Genomic DNA, 20,742 nt, shown 5'->3' on the forward strand with positions numbered 1-20,742 from the left:
ATAATTAAATCTCTCTCTCAATAATTAACTCTCTCTCTCTCTCTCCTCAAATCTCTCTCTCTCAATAATTAAATCTCTCAGTAATTATATATCCCGTGACGTCCTCTCAATCACACCCTTGCGTCACAATTTTCACTTTCATATACTAAGAATAACAATAATAAGTAGCAATAACCCACCAAATAAATGGAAATAAGTAAAATAATTAACATAATATAAAAATAAAAAATAAATGACCTTCAGCCACCCAAGCATCAAAGGAAGACGTTTGAATATGGTGGTCTCTGTTCAAAATATTTCGTACGGTAAATTTAACGTTCAGCCACGGGACATGATTCTTTTCTTCCTATCTCCAGGCGATGTTATTTATTTATTCATTTATTATTATTATTATTGTTACTACTACTATTATTATCATTGCTATTACTACTACCATTATTATTATTATTATTGCTACTACTACTACTACAGCACTACTACTACTACTATTATTATTATTGCTATTACTACTACTACTATTATTATTATTATTATCATTATTATTATTATTGCTGCTGCTACTACTGCTATTATTATCATTGTTATTACTACTACTATTATTATTATTATTATTATCATTATTATTGCTGCTACTACTACTATTATTATTATTGCTATTACTACTACTACTATTATTATTATTATTATTATTATTATTATTGCTGCTGCTACTACTACTATTACTATTATTATTATTATTATTATTGCTGCTGCTACTATTACTATTATTATTATTATTATTATTATTATTATTATTGCTGCTGCTACTACTACTATTACTATTATTATTATTATTATTATTATTATTGCTGCTGCTACTATTACTATTATTATTGTTATTACTACTACTACTACTATTATTATTATTATTATTATTGCTACTACTACTATTATTGTTACTACTACTACTACTATTATTGCTACTACTACTGCCATTATTATTATTATCTTTATTACAGACATATAACCCATAATAACCCTTCAATTATATTCAAAACTTTTTTTTTAAGTAACGGTTCAAAATACATACAAATTCTAATATTACTACTTTATTTCCAACGACGGAATTTTTGAAAAAGTAGAGATGCATAATTTACGAATAATTCCCATCGTAACTATACTCCTTGCACTCTAACTTGGCCTAAAATTGCCATCTCTCTCTTCAGTGCTGAGTTGTGGTTATAAATCGACACTAATGTATGTTGCTAGTCACGAAGAAGTGCTATGGACAGGGTGTAGAGCCGTAGCAATGTTTTATTCTGCCACTGAGCCACGTGACATACTTGCAAACGGACGAAAATCTGGGCCAAGTTAAGGTGAAAGGAGTATAGTGATGAAAGATGCGTTTATTGCCCTATTTCCTATAACTCCCTAACATCTTCTCCTAGGCGATTTAATTCTTTACATCGTACCGTCCTCTTGTAAAATAAATCCCTCCCAAATCGCCATACTCTGCGTAAAAGTACAGAGGGATGTTAACCAGCCATATCGAAAAATAAATCGCTCAGAAGGGGGCGTTTGGGAGCTTCCTTGACCGAGAGAAATATATTAAGCTCGTTGAGTGCTTGTTGCTACGCGCTCACATGCAAGGACTTTGTAACGAAGCTTAGTCACTCTAAATAAAAACCAACACCTTAACATATTTAACAATTTCAGTACTTTGCTATGAAAAAGATGACCATGAAACAAATATTCAGCCATTTAAACTATCCTCTTACCTCATTTTTCGTCCACTGACAGACGGAGAGCAAGATGCACAACCTCCCCCCTCAACGTCAGGACTGGCACTGGCTAAGGTTGATTATCTCGGGAGAAGCGGCCGAATCATGCAACATCTTCACATTTCTATTTATCTATTTATTTGTGTGTGTGTGTGTGTGTGTGAGGAATTTAACTTTTTGCAACACCATCATCCCAGTTTCTCCTTACTTTGGGATTAATAATAATAATAATAATAATAACAATAATACAAAATATGAACGTTACTTCTGCAGCATCCGTTCCGTCTGTGGTATGGCAAGCATGTACACCCCCATAGCAGACACGTACACCCCATAGCAGGTATGTACACCCCATAGCAGGCATGTACACGCCCATAGCGGGCATTTACACCCAATAGCAGGCATGTACACGCCCATAGCAGGCATGTACACCCTATAGCAGGCATGTACACGACCATAGCAGGCATGTACACCCCCATAGCAGGCATGTACACCCCATAGCAGGCATGTACACCCCCATAGCAGGCATATATACCCCATAGCAGGCATGTACACCCCCATAACAGGTATGTACACCCTATAGCAGGCATGTACACCCCATAGCAGGCATGTACACCCCATAGCAGGCTGTACATCCCATAGCAGGCATGTACACCCCATAGCAGGCATGTACACCCCATAGCAGGCATGTACACCCCATAGCAGGCTGTACATCCCATACCAGGCATGTACACCCCCATAACAGGTATGTACACCCCATAGCAGGCATGTACACCCCATAGCAGGCATGTACACCCCATAGCAGGCTGTACATCCCATAGCAGGCATGTACACCCCCATAACAGGTATGTACACCCCATAGCAGGCATGTACACCCCCATAGCAGGCATGTACACCCCATAGCAGGCATGTACACCCCATAGCAGGCATGTACACCCCATAGCAGGCATGTACACCCCACAGCAGACATGTACACCCCACAGCAGACATGTACACCCCACAGCAGGCATGTACATCCCCATAGCAAGCATGTACACCCCATAGCAGACATGTACACCCCCATAGCAGACATGTACACCCCATAGCAGACATGTACACCCCATAGCAGGCTGTACACCCCATAGCAGTCACGTACACCCCATAGCAGGCTGTACACCCCATAGCAGTCACGTACACCCCATAGCAGGCTGTACACCCCATAGCAGGCATGTACACCCCATAGCAGGCTGTACATCCCATAGCAGGCATGTACACCCCATAGCAGGCATGTACACCCCATAGCAGACATGTACACCCCATAGCAGACATGTACACCCCATAGCAGACATGTACACCCCATAGCAGACATGTACACCCCATAGCAGGCTGTACACCCCATAGCAGGCATGTACACCCCATAGCAGGCATGTACACCCCATAGCAGGCATGTACACCCCATAGCAGGCATGTACACCCCATAGCAGGCATGTACACCCCATAGCAGGCTGTACACCCCATAGCAGGCATGTACACCCCATAGCAGGCTGTACACTCCATAGCAGGCATGTACACCCCATAGCAGGCTGTACACCCCATACCAGGTATGTACACCCCATAGCAGGCTGTACACCCAATAGCAGACACGTAGCACATGGCCACCGTCGTCGCTGGGCAGAGACTGGCCACCGTCCTTCCCTCGTCCGCTACCCCTGTGACGCCCCTCAAGGGTAACGTCCCTTGCTCGCCTCACCCCTCCAGAGGCCGAGTGGGACACCCCTCTCACTCTCCCCGCAGAGCCAGCCCCCCAGCAGGGTTGCAGCTGTAGCGGGTCTGCAGCGGCCCCGTAGTGAGCCTGGGGATCCACTCCCTGCAGCCGGCGCCGCTAGGTCGCCCCTCACTGCCGGACTCCCAGAGGAAGAGACGCCACAGGCAGCCCCTGACGGCCTCTCGACCCGAGCGAGGCCGCAACCCCCAGCCACACAGGGGCGTCCCCAGGACCAGACCTCCCCCGCCCCATCAACGAGCAGCTCCCCTCCAGCAGCAGGCACAGGGAAGTGCACCTGCTGGCCCTGTTCGGCCCCAGTCCTGAGAGCCGACCTAACCATCGAGCCCCCACCAGGGAAAGGCCTCCCTCTACACCGCCCAGCAGCCCACCTCAGACGCCCCAGCCCCCAGCAGTGGTCCTGTGCCTCCTGCGTGAGAGCACACCTGACGGGACCCCTCCCACACCTGCAGCTGCCCAGTCACCGGCAGCCCCACTCGGGTCGTCTGTGTCTTTGTATTGTGTCCAGCGCCGTGTATTTCCGTGTCAATATACGTGTGACTCTTACTACCAAGCTTTCTTAAATTTCTAATGGACTTGAAACATAAGAACTTCATCATCATCATCATCATCATCTGGACCTCCTTTCCCACCCTAGGGCAGGGTGAGGAGTAGAAACATCCAGACAGTCCAAATTTGCCCAATCCAATGGGTCACGCTTCCATTCACTCATCATTCAAGCCCCCGGAATCCTGGCTCAATCTGATACACCAAAAACATTCACCACGTTCTGTAGCTTCACATAAACGTATCCGACAGAGTCAATCCGAGAACTGAAAAAAATATATATAACAATGGCTTACTACAGTTTCTTCTGGATGCAAACAGGCAATATCAGTCTGGTGGAATTTTGAGATCCAGAGGGATGGAGTTGAGAGGTATATGACGGAGGGGGGAGTGAGTTGGGGGGAGGGCAGTCAAATGGTGGGTGGCAGAGCGACATGGAGGCGTTTTGTCTGTGGCCACCCTTTGCTGGATTAGGGCGTTGGGTGATAGATAGATAGTAAGTTTGATCAGTTATCTTTGGTTTTAAGTTCCAAGCCACAAACACAACAACACAGGAAGTACGAAATAATTTAAATGACTGATATAAATGAGGAAATAATGTACAGTACTGAAAAAATGTACTTCCAAAAAAATAAGGAAATAATGTACTAAAAATGTACTGATGAGGAAATAATGTACTTAAAAATGTACTTATAATAAATGAGGAAATAATGTACTCAAATGTACTGATGAGAAAATAATGTACTTAAAAATGTGCTTATAAAAAATGAGGAAATAATGTACTAAGAAATGTACATATAAAAATGAGGAAATAATGTACTGCAAACTGTACTTAAGAAAATGAGGAAATAATGCCCAGAAATGTACTTATTTTTAAGGAAATAATGTACTTAGAAATGTACTTCTAAAAATGAGGAAATAATGTACTAAGAAATGTACTTATGAAAATAAGGAAATATTAATGTACTTTTTCAGGCTACATGCAGACAATTGTGAGCCAAATCCAGCATGGTTGCACACACACACACACATTCCACACCACACCCCTGTCACACCACACCACACCACAATCACACCTCTCACACTTTACACTGAAGGAAAAATGTCAGCTATATATTTCTTTCTGCCACAATCATATGAGCACCAAATAATACTTAAAAATACCAGGGGCTGTTGGTCTACCTGACAGGGAGATTTCACACCGGCCTTGGTTATTTTACACATTAATAATTCTCTTGTATTCTACTGATGACAAGTGTGTTCATATCAAAAAGACAGCATAACAAGAGGATATCATGCTGTAATATGTTAAAAAATAATAATAATAATAATAATAATAACAATAATAATCATAACTCTGAGAGGCACTATAACTCATGGTCCAGGCAGGCCACAGCCCCAGGTCCATCCCAACTTGATAGGTACAACAAAGGCAGGAATTTTGAGCAAAGTTTGCCAGTATGTATTTTGAACATTAGCACAACGTTCCCATACCTGCTACAGGCAATGTACTCTTACAAAAATACATCTACAGGACACAAAGTGTGATTCTAAAGTAATATTTAGTTAGTGAAACATTTGTTTTGTGTTTTACTTCCTGACATACTTATGAACATTACTGTTCTTTAAATCACAGCGTTTATACTTTTTGTACTTGTTAAATAATGTAAATCCTTCCCATTGCTATCCAATCCTTTTATACATGAGATTATCATGGTGAATACATAACCTGACTACCATATGTTGGATAACAAACACTACTGCATATTATATACACCATAGGCTGATCTATCCTGAGCCAACTTACTACATGCGTCAGTACTCACACTATTTTTTGAATAGTTCATAAATACATGTAAAGTTTCACTTACACTTCAAATTCATATCCATTGGTAAAACCTTTGAAAACATTTCTTTAAAGTCTACTTTGTGACAAAACTTACTCAGTGACTTGCCATATTATTATCTTTAAAGCACTACAGCTGCCGGCACAATGGCCTTCATCTTGCACACACAACTAGAATCATTTTATATCTCAGACAGTCTGGCTTGAGGCAGGGGCTGGTGTTTTATTGCAGGGGCTGCTGTGTTGATCATTGTGTTTATAAAGGCTCCAACGTGCTTGCTTGTGTCAGCCTTGGTCAACTAATGGTGGCTCTTCATGCTGCTTGATCTCTGGCAGCCTCCCTATTCAGCCCCTTATCCCTGGGGCCGCACTCTATGACCTCATCCCAGGTCTTTTTCAGTCTGCCTCTCACAACTCTATCCTCAATGTTCACACTTCTCACCTTCAGCACCCAATTGTCATCCCCCATCCTCTCCACATGCCCAAACCATCTCAGTCTACCCCTCCTCATCACAACATCACTACACTCCAGTCCCATCCTTCCTCCCAAACCATCTCAGTCTCCCTCAATCCCATCACGGTCATTTATTTTGTCCTCTTTCTGCAGTCCAACATCCTCTCACTGTGGAGGGCCAGAACTGATGGCTGTTTGTATAACCATTTACAACGCTGGGTGGTAACCATAAAACCAACCCATATGTGTACCCTGAGAGTCAACAAGTGGGTTGGCGGAGGGTTAGTGCCCCTCCCTGTAAAACAACTCAAAGACAAACTGCCACCCCTTGCAAAATTATGTCGTCTTGCTACTGTACAGATAGACTGATGGATATATAACAGGCTAAAGGGAACTGATGGATGCTTGTATATCCTGCATAAATAAAAGAAGACTCCACTTGGCTTTTCCACCACATCACCCCTGCTCTGCCCCACACAACCCTTCCATCTCAACCTCGGCTATAGGAAGAGAAGGATGCTAGATGAAGATGGTGATGATGAATTGAGAGTTTGCTTGTACCTCATATACAAGTTTACGAACACTCCCGCTAGGCTTTTACACCGCACCACCCTTGCTCCGCCCCACACACAACCCTCCTGTCTCATCCTCGGCACTGGGAGGACAACGCTAAACGAAGATGGTGATGATGAATTGAGAGTTTACTCTAGCTCATATACAAGTTTACGAACACTTCCGCTAGGCTTTTCCACCGCACCAGCCTTGCTCCGCCTCACACAGCCCCCTACACAACCCTCCTGTCTGAGATTACACCACCAGAGCCCTGCTTTACTCTAACAGACCCTCTCGTGGTCAATACAACTCTAGATCTTTATTCCAGCGACTGCCAGACATTGTATATTATTCAGCTGAGCCTCCTAAACGCCTGAGTGTCAATATGGTCCAATTTAACCTCGTGTTCGGGAAAAATCCATAGTAATCCCTCAATTATCCGACATAAGGATATTGTATGGCCATGTGGTGAGGATGGAGAGTGAGAGACTGATGAGGAGAGTGTATGTGACTGAGGTGGAGGGGGGGAAAGGGAGGGGGAGGCCAAGGATGAGATGGAGGGATGGAGTGGAGAGGTATATGAGAGAGGGGGGTGTGAGCTGGGACCAAGGCAGTGAAATGGGGGGGGACAAGGCGACATGGAGGCGATTTGTTTGTGGCCAGCCCTTACAGGATTAAGGCGTCTGGCAATAGATAGATAAATAGATAGACAGGATATTGTGACAAAGGATAACTAAGGGATTACCATTTTCTCTTCCTCAAAATTTCTTCAGCTGAGTATATGAACCTAAGTGTTTAAAAAAATATGTAAAAATTAAATTACCATGATTTTAGAAGCAGAAGTCCAGTTAATCATACATATATATATATATATAATAAAAAAAAGGAGAGAGAGACAGAATTACTGGATTTTCTTCCTTGTAAAATTTCTTCCGCTGAGTATTTGAACCTGAGTGTTAAAAAATATATGTAAAAATTAACCATGATTTTAGAAGCAGAAGTCCAGTAAATCATACATACACACACACACACATATATATATATATATATATATATATATATATATATATATATATAAAAGAGATTACTGGATTTTCTTCCTTGTAAAATTTCTTCCGCTGAGTATTTGAACCTGAGTGTTAAAAAATATATGTAAAAATTAAATTACCATGATTTTAGAAGCAGAAGTCCAGTTAATCATATAAAAAAAAAATGGCAACATGAATTTAAAAGATACAATGGCAGCTTCTCGTAACATGAACTGAATTTAAACTAGATAAAACAATGGGTATTTTTCTGGTCTATAGATATTTTTTGAGTTAAATTACTTGACTGAGAAATTATAATGGTAAAATAATAAGTAAAAGAGTTGAATATAAAAATGGGGCTTACAGCTGGTCTAATGAATGGCAGTGATGTTGGGCTGGTCTCTTTAACACACCATAAAGTACTAGGTCTCTAACTCAATAATAATAATAATTATAGTAATAAATGAGAGAATAATAATAATAATCCATCCATCATCCAATCCTATGCTGCCCCATGAGGAGCATAGGAGCCCGGGGCTAGGCAGCTGGTCCTGACATTTGAGTGAATGATAATAATATTCTAAATAATAATAATAATAATGCGAAAATAATAACATCCTAATTTAGGTCTGTCTCTTGCAGCCCCATCCTAAAGCTGCGTTTTTGTCACCCAAGCTGGCGGGTTGAATTTGAAGCCATCTTCAGTGAAACCAAGCCGTTTTGTCGGCCAAAGTGATACGAAGCCAACCCGAGCATTTATATCTAAACATAAGAACATAAGAGAGGAAAACTGCAGTAGGCCTAGGCAGCTCCTACAAGATTAACTGAACTATTAGAACGAGGTAACGATAGCAAAGAAGACCATCGTCGTATCTCACCCAAGCGTGGTTGGCAGCAGTCTTGGTGCAGCTTGGGGAGAGTGAGATTGGCCAGCAAGGACACGTAAATGATAAATATCCTGAAATTAGCTCCATGTACATAAAATTACGGTGCAGATGGCTAATATTAACCACGTATAGAGCCAGTTCAGCACAAATAACGGCTACATGTAGGTTGCATACTCATCAGACCCACGTCAACGAAATCTTTTGTTTACTTTGCGATGGGTAACTGTAATTTTTTTGGTTCTATGTATCCTGAACTGTTTTTGAGGACAGACACCAAGCGCCCCAAGACACTTCGAATCCCAAACTCCAGCTTAGTTGACAAAAACACAGCTTAAACATTGCTTAAAACGTACTAAAGTCAGGACCGTCTTTCTGGTGTGATACAAGAGGTGCCCAGAACCTGCCATCCACCAAAATTTGCGTTTAGTTACGAGGATTTGCGTGTTATGTGCTTGCAATACCAGCGCCCATTGACAGAGCAGCAAGCAATGTCACCTCAATCATCTAAATAGTAAACCATTCCATCCATCATCCTAAATAGTAAACCATTCCATCCGTCATAAATAAACCCGATCCTTATCCCCACAAAACACGATGGGGTGAGGCCGGATCGGGTAAAATTGCTAAATATAAAAATCATTCAACAAATTCATTATATTCGTCCATGCTGGAGAAAATTATGCATTGCCTTACCAACTAATTTCATATTTTTGATTGTGAAAAGTTGCACAAGATTGCCTCATATATCTTAAAAACGGCAGCGTGTGAAATGAGGGGGATTGGATCAGCGCTTCTGCCAGATGTGATGCAACGGCTACATTTTAAAAACAGCCGTATATATGTAAACAAACATTAAAATCATTACATACAGTACAGTGGACAAAATCATAATAATAATAATAATAATAATAATAATAATAAAAAAAATAAAAAGCTTGATCATTAAAAGGAAGAAAAATAAGTTTGAATACAACAGGTGGATTTTAAAAGCTTTCAAATTTTCTCTATGTAAATTTGAACTTAAAAACAATTATTCCCTTTTTTTAATTTTTAATCTGAATATATCTCTTGGCATGTTCTTTTCACGGCCCTAACCAGTGTGAGAAATATATGCGCCAAACACTGCCTCCCAAACTCTTTCAGCACCATATACTGTAATACATTTTCTGAGCTTATTGTAAACTGAAAAATAATTGGTTTCTTTTATACTGTCACTTATATACTGACAGTTCAAGAAAAATTCAAAAGTGCTCAACACATTTTAAAATCCACCATTTTCAAATATTATAAATGAGGGTAAAAGTGGTACTTGGAATGTAAGAGGAGCGAATGATGAGGTGAAAGAGAGAGAGATTGTCCAGGTGCTTGAGGGTGCGAAAGTGGATGTATGTGGAATAACTGAAACAAAATGGAGAGGAGAAAGTGTGAGAGAATGGGAGTATGGATGGGGTATATGTGCAGGAGTAGGTGAGAATGAGAGGGCAAAGGAAGGAGTATGTATAGTTGTGAGTAAAAGATGGAAGAGGAGCATAAGACAGTATGGATCAGTTGGGTCAAGGATTGTGTGGGTAAAGTTGAAAGTTGGAATACAAATGTGGGCGATTGTGTGTGTATGCACCAACGCAAGATCGTGCTAGAAGAGTGAGAGAAGAGTTCTGGACAAATGTAGAAGTGTGCATGGAAAAGTTTGGAAGGAATGAGAGAGTGTTTTTGATTGGTGATATGAATGGTAAAGTTGGGAATGTGAAGGTGGATGGAATAATTGGTGAGTGGGGTGTGCCTGCCGAGATAGATGAGAATGGGAGTGCGTTAGTGGACATTTGTGCTGGGAGGGGGTTGGTGATAGCCAATACCCTCATCAGGAATAAAATGATCCACAGGTATACATGGCGAGTGATGAGAAGGGTGGGTGGTGAACTGAATGAAAGGAAGGCAATGATTGATTATATGTGTGTGGATGAAAGGATGCGAAGATGTGTAAAGGATGCAAGAGTGTACAGAGGTTGGGGGAGTGGACTTTCTGACCACTACTTGGTGGTGGCCAGAATTAAGGTCCAATTAGAATGGAAAAATAGAAGAAGGGAAAGATGAGAGGAAGGAGTAGTTGCAAGGAGAGTGGAAAGGTTACAAGAGGATGAGAAAAAGGCAGAGTATAAGAGAGAAGTGGAGGAACGATTGGGCAAATATGAACTGGAGCAGATGGGAGACGTGGAAGGTGTGTGTAGGATATTTACAGAAGAAATATGTGCAGCATGTGATGTGGTGTGTGGAAGGAAGAGAAAACGGAGGGGGGTGCAAGGAACAGCGTGGTGGACTGAAGAGGTGAAACAGGCTGTGGCACAAAAGAAGAAAGCATACAATGAATGGATGAGAAATAGGGGCGTGGAAGAAGTTGAGAGGCGGAAGAAGAGAGTTATATGTAGAAAGAAAGAGAGAGGTGAAAAGATTAGTAAGAGAGAGTAAGAAGAGAGTGGATGAGGAATTTGGAAGGAATTTGAGTGTAAAGTGGAGGGACTGTAAGAAAATGTTCTGGAAAGAGGTGAAAAGAGTAAGACAGGGTGGAAGTGAAGTTAGCAGGGGAGTGAAAGATAAAAATGGTAGATTACTAGTGGAGAAGGGAGAAAAAGTGAGCAGATGGAGAGAACACTTTAAGGAATTGTTGAACGTAGAGGATGGAAGTAATGCGAGTATAAGTGGCTGGGGAATGGCTGGGAGAAGGAGGGAGGTGAGAAGACAGGAAGAAATCAGTAGGATAGAAGTTGTGGAAGCAATGAAGAAAGTTAAATCGGGGAAAGCCCCAGGAATTGATGGAGTGTGTGGTGAAATGCTAAAGCATGGGGTAGAGATAGTAGTAGAATGGATGTGGAAGATGTGCAGATTGGCCTGGGAGGAAGGTAGAGTCCCGGAGGATTGGAAGTCAGGTATAATTATTCCCTTGTACAAAGGAAAAGGGGAAAAAGAAGTGTGTGGTAATCATAGGGGCATTTGTCTTCTTAGTATAATAGGAAAAGTGTATGGTAGGATACTTATTGACAGAGTTAGAGAAAGAACAGAGAAATTAGTTGGAGAAGAACAGGGAGGCTTTAGGAAGGGAAGAGGTTGTGTAGATCAGATATTCATTCTTAGCTCTTTAGTGGAAAAAGTTTCTAGAGAAGAGAGAGAGAAGTTGTATGCGGCTTTCATGGATTTGGAGAAAGCATATGACAGGGTGGATAGACAAGGATTCTGGAAAGTATTAAGAATATATGGAGTAGATGGGAAGTTGTTGAATGCTGTGAAGAGTATGTACGATGGTGCGAAGGCTGCAGTGCATGTGGATGGTGAACTAAGTGAATTTTTCTCTTTGAAGGTTGGGTTGAAACAGGGATGTGTCATGTCTCCATGGTTGTTCAATCTGTACATGGATGGGGTAATAAAAGAGGTACAAGGTAGGGTAGTGGATGTTGGAGTGGCCCTGGTGAGAAAGGATAGTGTTTGGAAACTCCCTGTACTGTTGTTTGCAGATGATACTGTGTTGTTGAGTGAAGATGAAGGGGAGCTGCAAGGCTTGGTGGATGAGTTTGAGAGAGTGTGTAAGAAACGGAATCTAAAGGTGAATGTTGGGAAGAGTAAAGTGATGGTCTTTGAGAGAGGTGAAGTCAGTGAATGTACAGCGAGGTTGGATGGTGAGGAATTGGAAAATGTGAGTACGTTTAAGTACTTGGGTAGTGTGATGAGTAAGGATGGAGGTTTGGAGGGTGAAGTGCTTGAAAGGGTACAGCAGGGAAGAAAGGTTGCTGGTTCCTTGAAAGCAGTGATAAGAAACAGGGAAGTGAGCATGGAAGTGAAAAAGTTACTACATGACAGTATTGTGATACCAACTCTAACGTACGTAAGTGAAGCTTGGACCTTGTTGGAAGGACACAAGTCAAGAGTGAGAGCAGTGGAAATGAGTTATTTAAGAGGAGCCTGTGGAGTCACATGGAGAGACAGGCTGATGAATGAGGATATAAAGGAGCGTTGTGGTGTGGATGTGGATGTGATAGGAAGCGTTATGAGGAACACACTGAGGTGGTTTGGCCATGTGGAGAGGATGGAGGGTGAAAGACTGACGAAGAGAGTGTATGTGAGTGAGGTGGATGGGGGAAGAGGGAAGGGGAGGCCGAGGATGAGATGGAGGGATGGAGTGGAGAGGTATATGAGAGAGGGGGGTGTGAGTTGGAGCAGGGCAGTGAGATGGCGGGGGACAGGGCGACTTGGAGGCGATTTGTTTGTGGCCACCCCAAACGGGATTGAGGCATCTGGCAATAGATAGATAGATAGAGGGTAAAATTCTTCCATTTCAAAAACCACATGAGACTGGCAATAAAAAATAAAAAAGTAAACAATAATACTGCAATAAAAATAATAATAATAGTAATAATAATAATAATTCATCCATCCATCCATCATCCAATCCTATGTTGTCCCATGATGATGATAAATAATAATAATAATAATAATAATCTAACTGGCAAAAGCGCTGAATCGAGTGGAGTGGGCAATATCACAAATAATCCACCTTTCTCCGCTCCACTGTCCCTGCCGCTGCCATTACACAGTGTGGGGCAAAAACCAGTCCACTACCGTCAAGCCTCGAGTCATTTTTTATTTATCATTATTATTATTTTTTAATCTGAAGGCATATTAGTAGTTGCAAGTAGTACATGAAGCTTTGATAGTACTTTCCGCTGATAGAAGATTGTACTCCCAGGCATCCAGTACAAAATATCCACTAGCCCAATGTGTACAATTACATTTCTCAATCTCTCCGATCCTTTTTTACGATTTTCAACCCTACCATCATTTTATTTTGGCATCATTCACTTTATCCAATGCTTTTTTTCAATTATTTCTCCACATTTCCATTATCTTTTTCAAATTCTTCTCTCTTTCTGATTCTTTTTTGCAATTTTCAACACTACCATCATTTTCTTGGCATTCTTCACTCTTTCTGATGCCTTTTTCAATTAATTCTCAACACTTCTATCAGTTTTGTCATTTTCCCTCTTTCCAATGTTTTTTTCCATCAATTCTCAAGACTTTATCATCTTTTTTACATTCATCACTCTTTCTGATGCCGTTTTCAATTAATTCTCAACACTTCTATCAGTTCTGTCATTTTTCTCTCTTTCCAATGTTCTTTTCAATCAATTCTCAAAACTTTATCCCTTCTTTTCAACATTCTTCAGTCTTCCGGATGCCTTTTTCAATCAATTCTCAACACTTCTATCAGTTTTGTCGTTTTCCACTCTTTCCAATGCCTTTTTCAATTAAATCTCAACATATTTTTATCCAACAGGCTTCTCGTACTGAACCAGCCTTCACCCCATACAACATGTCTAAAATGCACCCATAAAATGAACGTCGAGGACAAAAAAATGCACAAATATCCCTTAAACCTACCTTAAGAACATTTTAAAAATTCCTGAGCATCTGTGCACCATAAACTTAGCCACCTATAGTCCGTTCAAACCAAATTGGCCCAACGGAAGCCTTAAAATTCAAAATCCCTGCAATGACAGGTTATGGTACTCAAACTGGGAGTACCGTTTACATCCTCTCTAGGTTATAATATCTATGTAACCCTTTTAAGAATGTCAAAACAAAATAAAAACATATACAATAATAATAAAACTTAGAGCTATTACATTCCTGAGTCTCCCAGGAATTTATTTGTTTTTTAACATAAAATTCAAGATCAGTTTCAGAGTTTATAAATGTCTGCCTAACCCCCCCCAAAGGATATCAGGAAAATTTTACTCTGTTATGTTTGAATCTGGTGTGTGTGTGTGTGTGTGTGTGTGTGTGTGTGTGTGTGTGTGTGTGTGTGTGTGTAATTTCCTCTGAGTATTGAAAACATCTCTTCCTCACTAAACATCATAAATTTTAAATCTTCGTAACTGACCCTCGTACGGCAAAATACAAATCTTACGAAACACTCTGAGGTCATATAATATAAAAATGGTTGTTACTGAACCCTTTAGGACATAATATAAGAGTGGTATTAAACATTCTGGGACATATTTAGGTGTCTCTCTCCCTCTCTCTCTTTTATGAACCTTTTGAAGCCTCCCTCTCTCTCTCTTTTATGAACCTTTTGAAGCCTCCCTCTCTCTCTTTCTCTCTCTCTCTCTCTCTCAAAATGGTCACTTGCTTACTGGAAACTTTGGGACATTATCTCTCTCTCTCTTACAAATCTTTTAAAGCCTCTCTCTCTCTCTCTTTCTTTTACGAACCTTCAAAAGCCTGCCTCTCTCTCTCTCTCTCTCTTTTACGAACCTTCAAAAGCCTGCCTCTCTCTCTCTCTCTCTTTTACGAACCTTCAAAAGCCTGCCTCTCTCTCTCTCTCTCTCTTTTACGAACCTTCAAAAGCCTGCCTCTCTCTCTCTCTCTTTTACGAACCTTCAAAAGCCTGCCCCTCTCTCTCTCTCTCTTTCTCTTTTATGAACCTTAAACTTTGGGATTTTATACAGTCTTGAAGACCCTCTCTCTCTCTCTCTCTCTCTCAACATTTTGGAAGGTGAGAGAGAGAGGGAAGAAGGAGAAGAGAGAGAGAAGAGGAGAAAGGAGGAATGGATGGAGGGGAGGAAGGGAGAGAAGAGGAAGAGGAGGAGGAAGGGTGAGAAGAGGAAGAGGAGGAGGAAGGGAGAGAAGAGGAAGAGGAGGAGGAAGGGTAAGAAGAGGAAGAGGAGGAGGAAGGGAGAGAAGAGGAAGAGGAGGAGGAAGGGTGAGAAGAGGAAGAGGAAGAGGAAGGGTAAGAAGAGGAAGAGGAGGAGGAAGGGTCAGAAGAGGAAGAGGAGGAGGAAGGGAGAGAAGAGGAAGAGGAGGAGGAAGGGAGAGAAGAGAAAGAGGAGGAGGAAGGGAGAGAAGAGAAAGAGGAGGAGGAAGGGAGAGAAGAGAAAGAGGAGGAGGAAGGGAGAGAAGAGGAAGAGGAGGAGGAAGGGAGAGAAGAGGAAGAGGAGGAGGAAGGGAGAGAAGAGGAAGAGGAGGAGGAAGGGAGAGAAGAGGAAGAGGAGGAGGAAGGGAGAGAAGAGGAAGAGGAGGAGGAAGGGAGAGAAGAGGAAGAGGAGGAGGAAGGGAGAGAAGAGGAAGAGGAGGAGGAAGGGAGAGAAGAGGAAGAGGAGGAGGAAGGGAGAGAAGAGGAAGAGGAGGAGGAAGGGAGAGAAGAGGAAGAGGAGGAGGAAGGAAGAGAAGAGGAAGAGGAGGAATGGACGGAGGGGAGGAAGGGAGAGAAGAGGAAGAGGAGGAGGAAGGGAGAGAAGAGGAAGAAGGGGAGGAGGAAGGGAGAGAAGAGGAAGAAGGGGAGGAGAAAGAGAGAGAGAGAGAGAGAGAGAGAATGAGAGAGAGAGAGAGAGAGAGAGAGAGAGAGAGAGAGAGAGAGAGAGAGAGAGAGAAAGAGAGAATGAGAGAGAGAGAGAGAGAAGAAAGTCAGGAGAGAAGAGGAAGAAGGGAAGGAGAAGAAAGAAGAGAATTACAACTCCTCCTCCTCCTCTTCCTCCTCCTCCACCTCTTCCTCCTCCTCCCCCTCCTACTACTACTATACAAAATAAACCACCAAGAGAGAGGATCCACACAGCTTTCTAAACCCTTATGTCCCAAAATGTTTCTAAAAATTCATTCTAGTTTTTGACAATTTTTTCAAACTGGAGGGAGAATTATATAGATTTCCCAAACCCTTCACTGATTAAAAGAAAAAAAATAAAATAAAATAAAGAAAAAGAAAGAAAAAAAATCCATGGGTAAAATGAATAGTCAAAAATAACACCACTGATTAAAAACTAAAAAAAAAAAAAAAAAGTAATAATAATAATAATAATAATAATAATAATAATAATAATAAAAATCCATGGGTAGAAAGAATAGTCAAAAATAACACTTCATTGATTAAAAACTAAAAATAATAATAATAATAATAATAATAAAACTCTATGGGTAAAAAGTCAAAAATATATAATCGAACTGGAGGAACTCAAAATCTATCCGCCTATGGGATGAGGCACACTTATAATCTAGTCTTTAATAAAATGAGACAGAGAGGTAGTAAAGTTATGCATATAATAAAGTTACTGTTGTGTGGTTGAGGTAGTAAAGTTAATCTACTCTTTAATGAGGTAGACAGAGAGGTAGTAAAGTTATTCATATAATAAAGTTACTGTTATGTGAGTGGCTGGGGTAGTAAAATGAATCTACTCTTTAATGAGGTAGATAGAGGTAGTAAAGTTAATCTACTCTTTAATGAGGTAGATAGAGGGGTAGTGAAGTTAATCTACTCTTTAATGAGGTAGATAGAGGTAGTAAAGTTAATCTACTCTTTAATGAGGTAGATAGAGAGGTAGTAAAGTGAATCTACTCTTTAATGAGGTAGATAGAGGTAGTAAAATGAATCTACTCTTTAATGAGGTAGATAGAGAGGTAGTAAAGTTAATCTACTCTTTAATGAGGTAGATAGAGAGGTAGTAAAGTTAATCTACTCTTTAATGAGGTAGATAGAGAGGTAGTAAAGTTAATCTACTCTTTAATGAGGTAGAGAGGTAGTAAAATGAATCTACTCTTTAATGAGGTAGAGAGGTAGTAAAATGAATCTACTCTTTAATGAGGTAGATAGAGAGGTAGTAAAGTTAATCTACTCTTTAATGAGGTAGATAGAGAGGTAGTAAAGTTAATCTACTCTTTAATGAGGTAGATAGAGAGGTAGTAAAGTTAATCTACTCTTTAATGAGGTAGATAGAGAGGTAGTAAAGTTAATCTACTCTTTAATGAGGTAGATAGAGCAGTAGTAAAATGAATCTACTCTTTAATTAGGTAGATAGAGGGGTAGTAAAGTTAATCTACTCTTTAATGAGGTAGATAGAGGTAGTAAAGTTAATCTACTCTTTAATGAGGTAGATAAGAGAGGTAGTAAAGTTAATCTACTCTTTAATGAGGTAGAGGTAGTAAAGTTAATCTACTCTTTAATGAGGGAGAGGTAGTAAAGTTAATCTACTCTTTAATGAGGTAGATAAGAGAGGTAGTAAAGTTCTGCATATAATAAAGTTACTGATCTGAGTGGTTGAGGTAGTAAAGTTATCAATAATAATAGTTACTGTTATGTGTGTAGTTGAGGTAGTAAAATTAATCTACTCTTTAATAAAATGAGGTAGATAGAGAGGTAGTAAAGTTAGGCATATAAAGTTACTGTTAATCTGAGTGGTTGAGGTAGTAAAGTTATCCATTAAAAATAATAAAGTTATCATTTAGTGTCATTAATCTGAGCTGAGACAGACAGAAAATAAACGTACGATAAAATCTCTCGTAAGCAGATTCTCTACTTACAAGAGTTCACATTTCCTTCTCTGTCCTGTAAAAAAAACAGTACATGGGGACTATCTGACATTCACCTATTCCTGTCCATCCTATAAAAGAAGAGGAAGATTTTACCCTCCCCTTTCCCCTTCCTGCAAAAAATAATCAGTTATAATGTATGCTTGTTTGAATTTTTGAATGTATATACCCCCTTTCCCCTTCCTGCAAAAAATAATCTGTTATAATGTAAGGTTGTTTGAATTTTTGAATGTATAAACCCCCTTCCCCCTTCCTGCAAAAAATAATCAGTTATAATTTAAGGGTGTTTGAATTTTTGAATTTATACGAGATCAACAGTAATTTCCAGGAAGGACAAGGGAAATGGTAATGTCTGAACTCTACCTTCCTTGTCCTTCCTGCAGAACACAAAACATCTCATGGTACCTTCTCAGACTATCCCTGCATAAACAAATCTAAGATGTATGGCAAGGCTACACCCTCCTTGTCCTTCCTGCAAAAATAAATCTAAGTTACACAAGAGACATGGCAGGACTACACTCTCTTTGTCCTTCCTGCAAAAATAAATACACCCTCCTTGTCCTTCGCATAAACAAATCCGAGTTACACGACAAGAATAATCGTAAATCTGTGAATCCCGGCCAAGTACGACAATACTGTATTAGAGAAAGAGAGAGAGAGAGAGAGAGAGAGAGAGAGAGAGAGAGAGAGAGTAATAATTGTCTTCGTTATAAAATGCTGTAAACAAACGAGTAACCAACCGTCAGCTGACAAGACTCGTAGCACCGTTTAGAATGAAGTTACGAGGATGGAAGTTGAGAGAGATGGTGTCACAGAATGCACAATGAGGCTGGATAGTGAGGAAATGATGTGAGTACGTTTAAGTACTTGGGTAGTGTGATGAGTAAGGATGGAGGTTTGGAGGGTGAAGTGCTTGAAAGAGTACAGCAGGGAAGAAAGGTTGCTGGTTCTTTGAAAGCAGTGATAAGAAACAGGGAAGTGAGCATGGAAGTGAAAAAGTTACTACATGACAGTATTGTGATACCAACTCTAACGTATGGAAGTGAAGCTTGGACATTGTTGGAAGGACACAAGTCAAGAGTGAGAGCAGTGGAAATGAGTTATTTAAGAGGAGCCTGTGGTGTCACATGGAGAGACAGGCTGACAAATGAGCACATTAAGGAGCGTTGTGGTGTGGATGTGATAGGAAGTGTAACGAGAAACACACTAAGGTGGTGGTTTGGCCATGTGGAGAGGATGGAGAGTGAAAGACTGACGAGAAAAGTGTATGTGAGTGAGGTGGAGGGGGAGAGAGGGAGGGGAAGGCCAAGGATGAGATGGAGGGATGGAGTGGAGAGGAATATGAGCGAGGGGGGTGTGAATTGGGAGCAGAGCAGTGAAATGGCAGGGGACAGGGTGACATGGAGGCGATTTGTTTGTGGCCACCCCGTATAAGGGATTAAGGCATCTGGCAATAGAAAGATAAACAGACAAAGAATACAAAGAAGACAGAGAATACAAAGAAGACAGAGAATACAAAGAAGACAGAGAATACAAAGAAGACAGAGAATACAAAGAGGACATTACCAGGAAGGAGAGACATAATACATACTTCACTGTGGCCTTAATAGCAATACAGAATAACATTACAAAAATTACAAAAATATTTAAAAAAAAATCACAATTAAAAAAAACAAAACATTAAAACTGATATTACAAAAAAATGTTAGTAGTCTAGCTATGTGAAGCAGAGTCATAACTAACACTACGCGCACCTAAATATCTCCACTCTCCAGGCAGCCCTGACCCAACGTCTTAATTCTATAATGAGGTAGTGAGGGGCGTGACCCTGTGGACGCCCCCTATGGGACTGAGGCGTCTGGTTAGAGAGAATAAGTTATCATGCCTCGTGTCCTATAATCCTAATGCAGATATATAAGTCATAGGAACCAAGTTAACTGCCCAATACACATAGAAAATAAAATGAGCTTGTGATATCTGCCTAATAGAAACTTATACAAGCTTGTGTTACCTGCCTGATAGAGAGACAAAGTTATACAAGCTTGTGTTACCTGCCTGATACAGAGATTGATGTTGTATGAGTCTGCATTACCTGCCTCATACACAGATTGATGTCATATGAGCTTTGCGTTATCTGCCGCACAGAGATAGAAAGTTATACAAGCTTGTGTTACCTGCCTAACACTGAGAGTTATGTCGTACAAGCTTGCGTTACCTGCCTAATACATAGTTGTCATGCGAGCTTGTGGTACCTGCCTAATACAGAGAGTCATATGCGCTTGTGTCAATGGCAGAATACCAATACAGTATAATACAATACCGATACAGTATAATACAAACTAATGAGAGGTGTGGGGACGATGGCAGAGCACAACACGACCCACTAACCCTCCAAAGGTAATCCCTGAGAGCAACTTATCTTACTTGAGGGGCCGCATCTCAGGGCAGGCCGGGGCTCCCTGGTGCTCCTTTCTCGTCAAACACAGGCAGACCTTGTTATAAGCCATGTTTACAAAATTTCAACTTCTTACATATAACTGGCTCTCAAAATTAGGAGAATCTTGA

The 20,742-nt window shown here is 40.7% G+C and overlaps 1 protein-coding gene across 2 annotated transcripts in view; it reads right to left on the reverse strand.

Moving 5' to 3' along the window:
- The window catches only part of LOC145393603 (mitochondrial amidoxime-reducing component 1-like), a 51,495-nt gene extending 49,694 nt beyond the window's left edge, over window positions 1-1,801 (reverse strand). For both annotated transcript variants that reach the window (XR_013896216.1, XM_080267709.1), the window contains exon 1: window positions 1,758-1,801. Coding sequence is in view for 1 of the 2 variants with exons in the window: in XM_080267709.1 (XP_080123835.1) it covers window positions 1,758-1,762 (5 nt within the window). In the remaining variant the exon portion in view is untranslated. The remainder of the gene's footprint in view (window positions 1-1,757) is intronic.
- Between the last annotated feature and the right edge of the window lie 18,941 nt (window positions 1,802-20,742).

Source organism: Coenobita brevimanus, chromosome 3, assembly GCF_032717465.1.
Source record: "Coenobita brevimanus isolate Jiangsu-jjx chromosome 3, ASM3271746v2, whole genome shotgun sequence".
NCBI classification, from domain to species: Eukaryota; Metazoa; Arthropoda; class Malacostraca; order Decapoda; family Coenobitidae; genus Coenobita; species Coenobita brevimanus.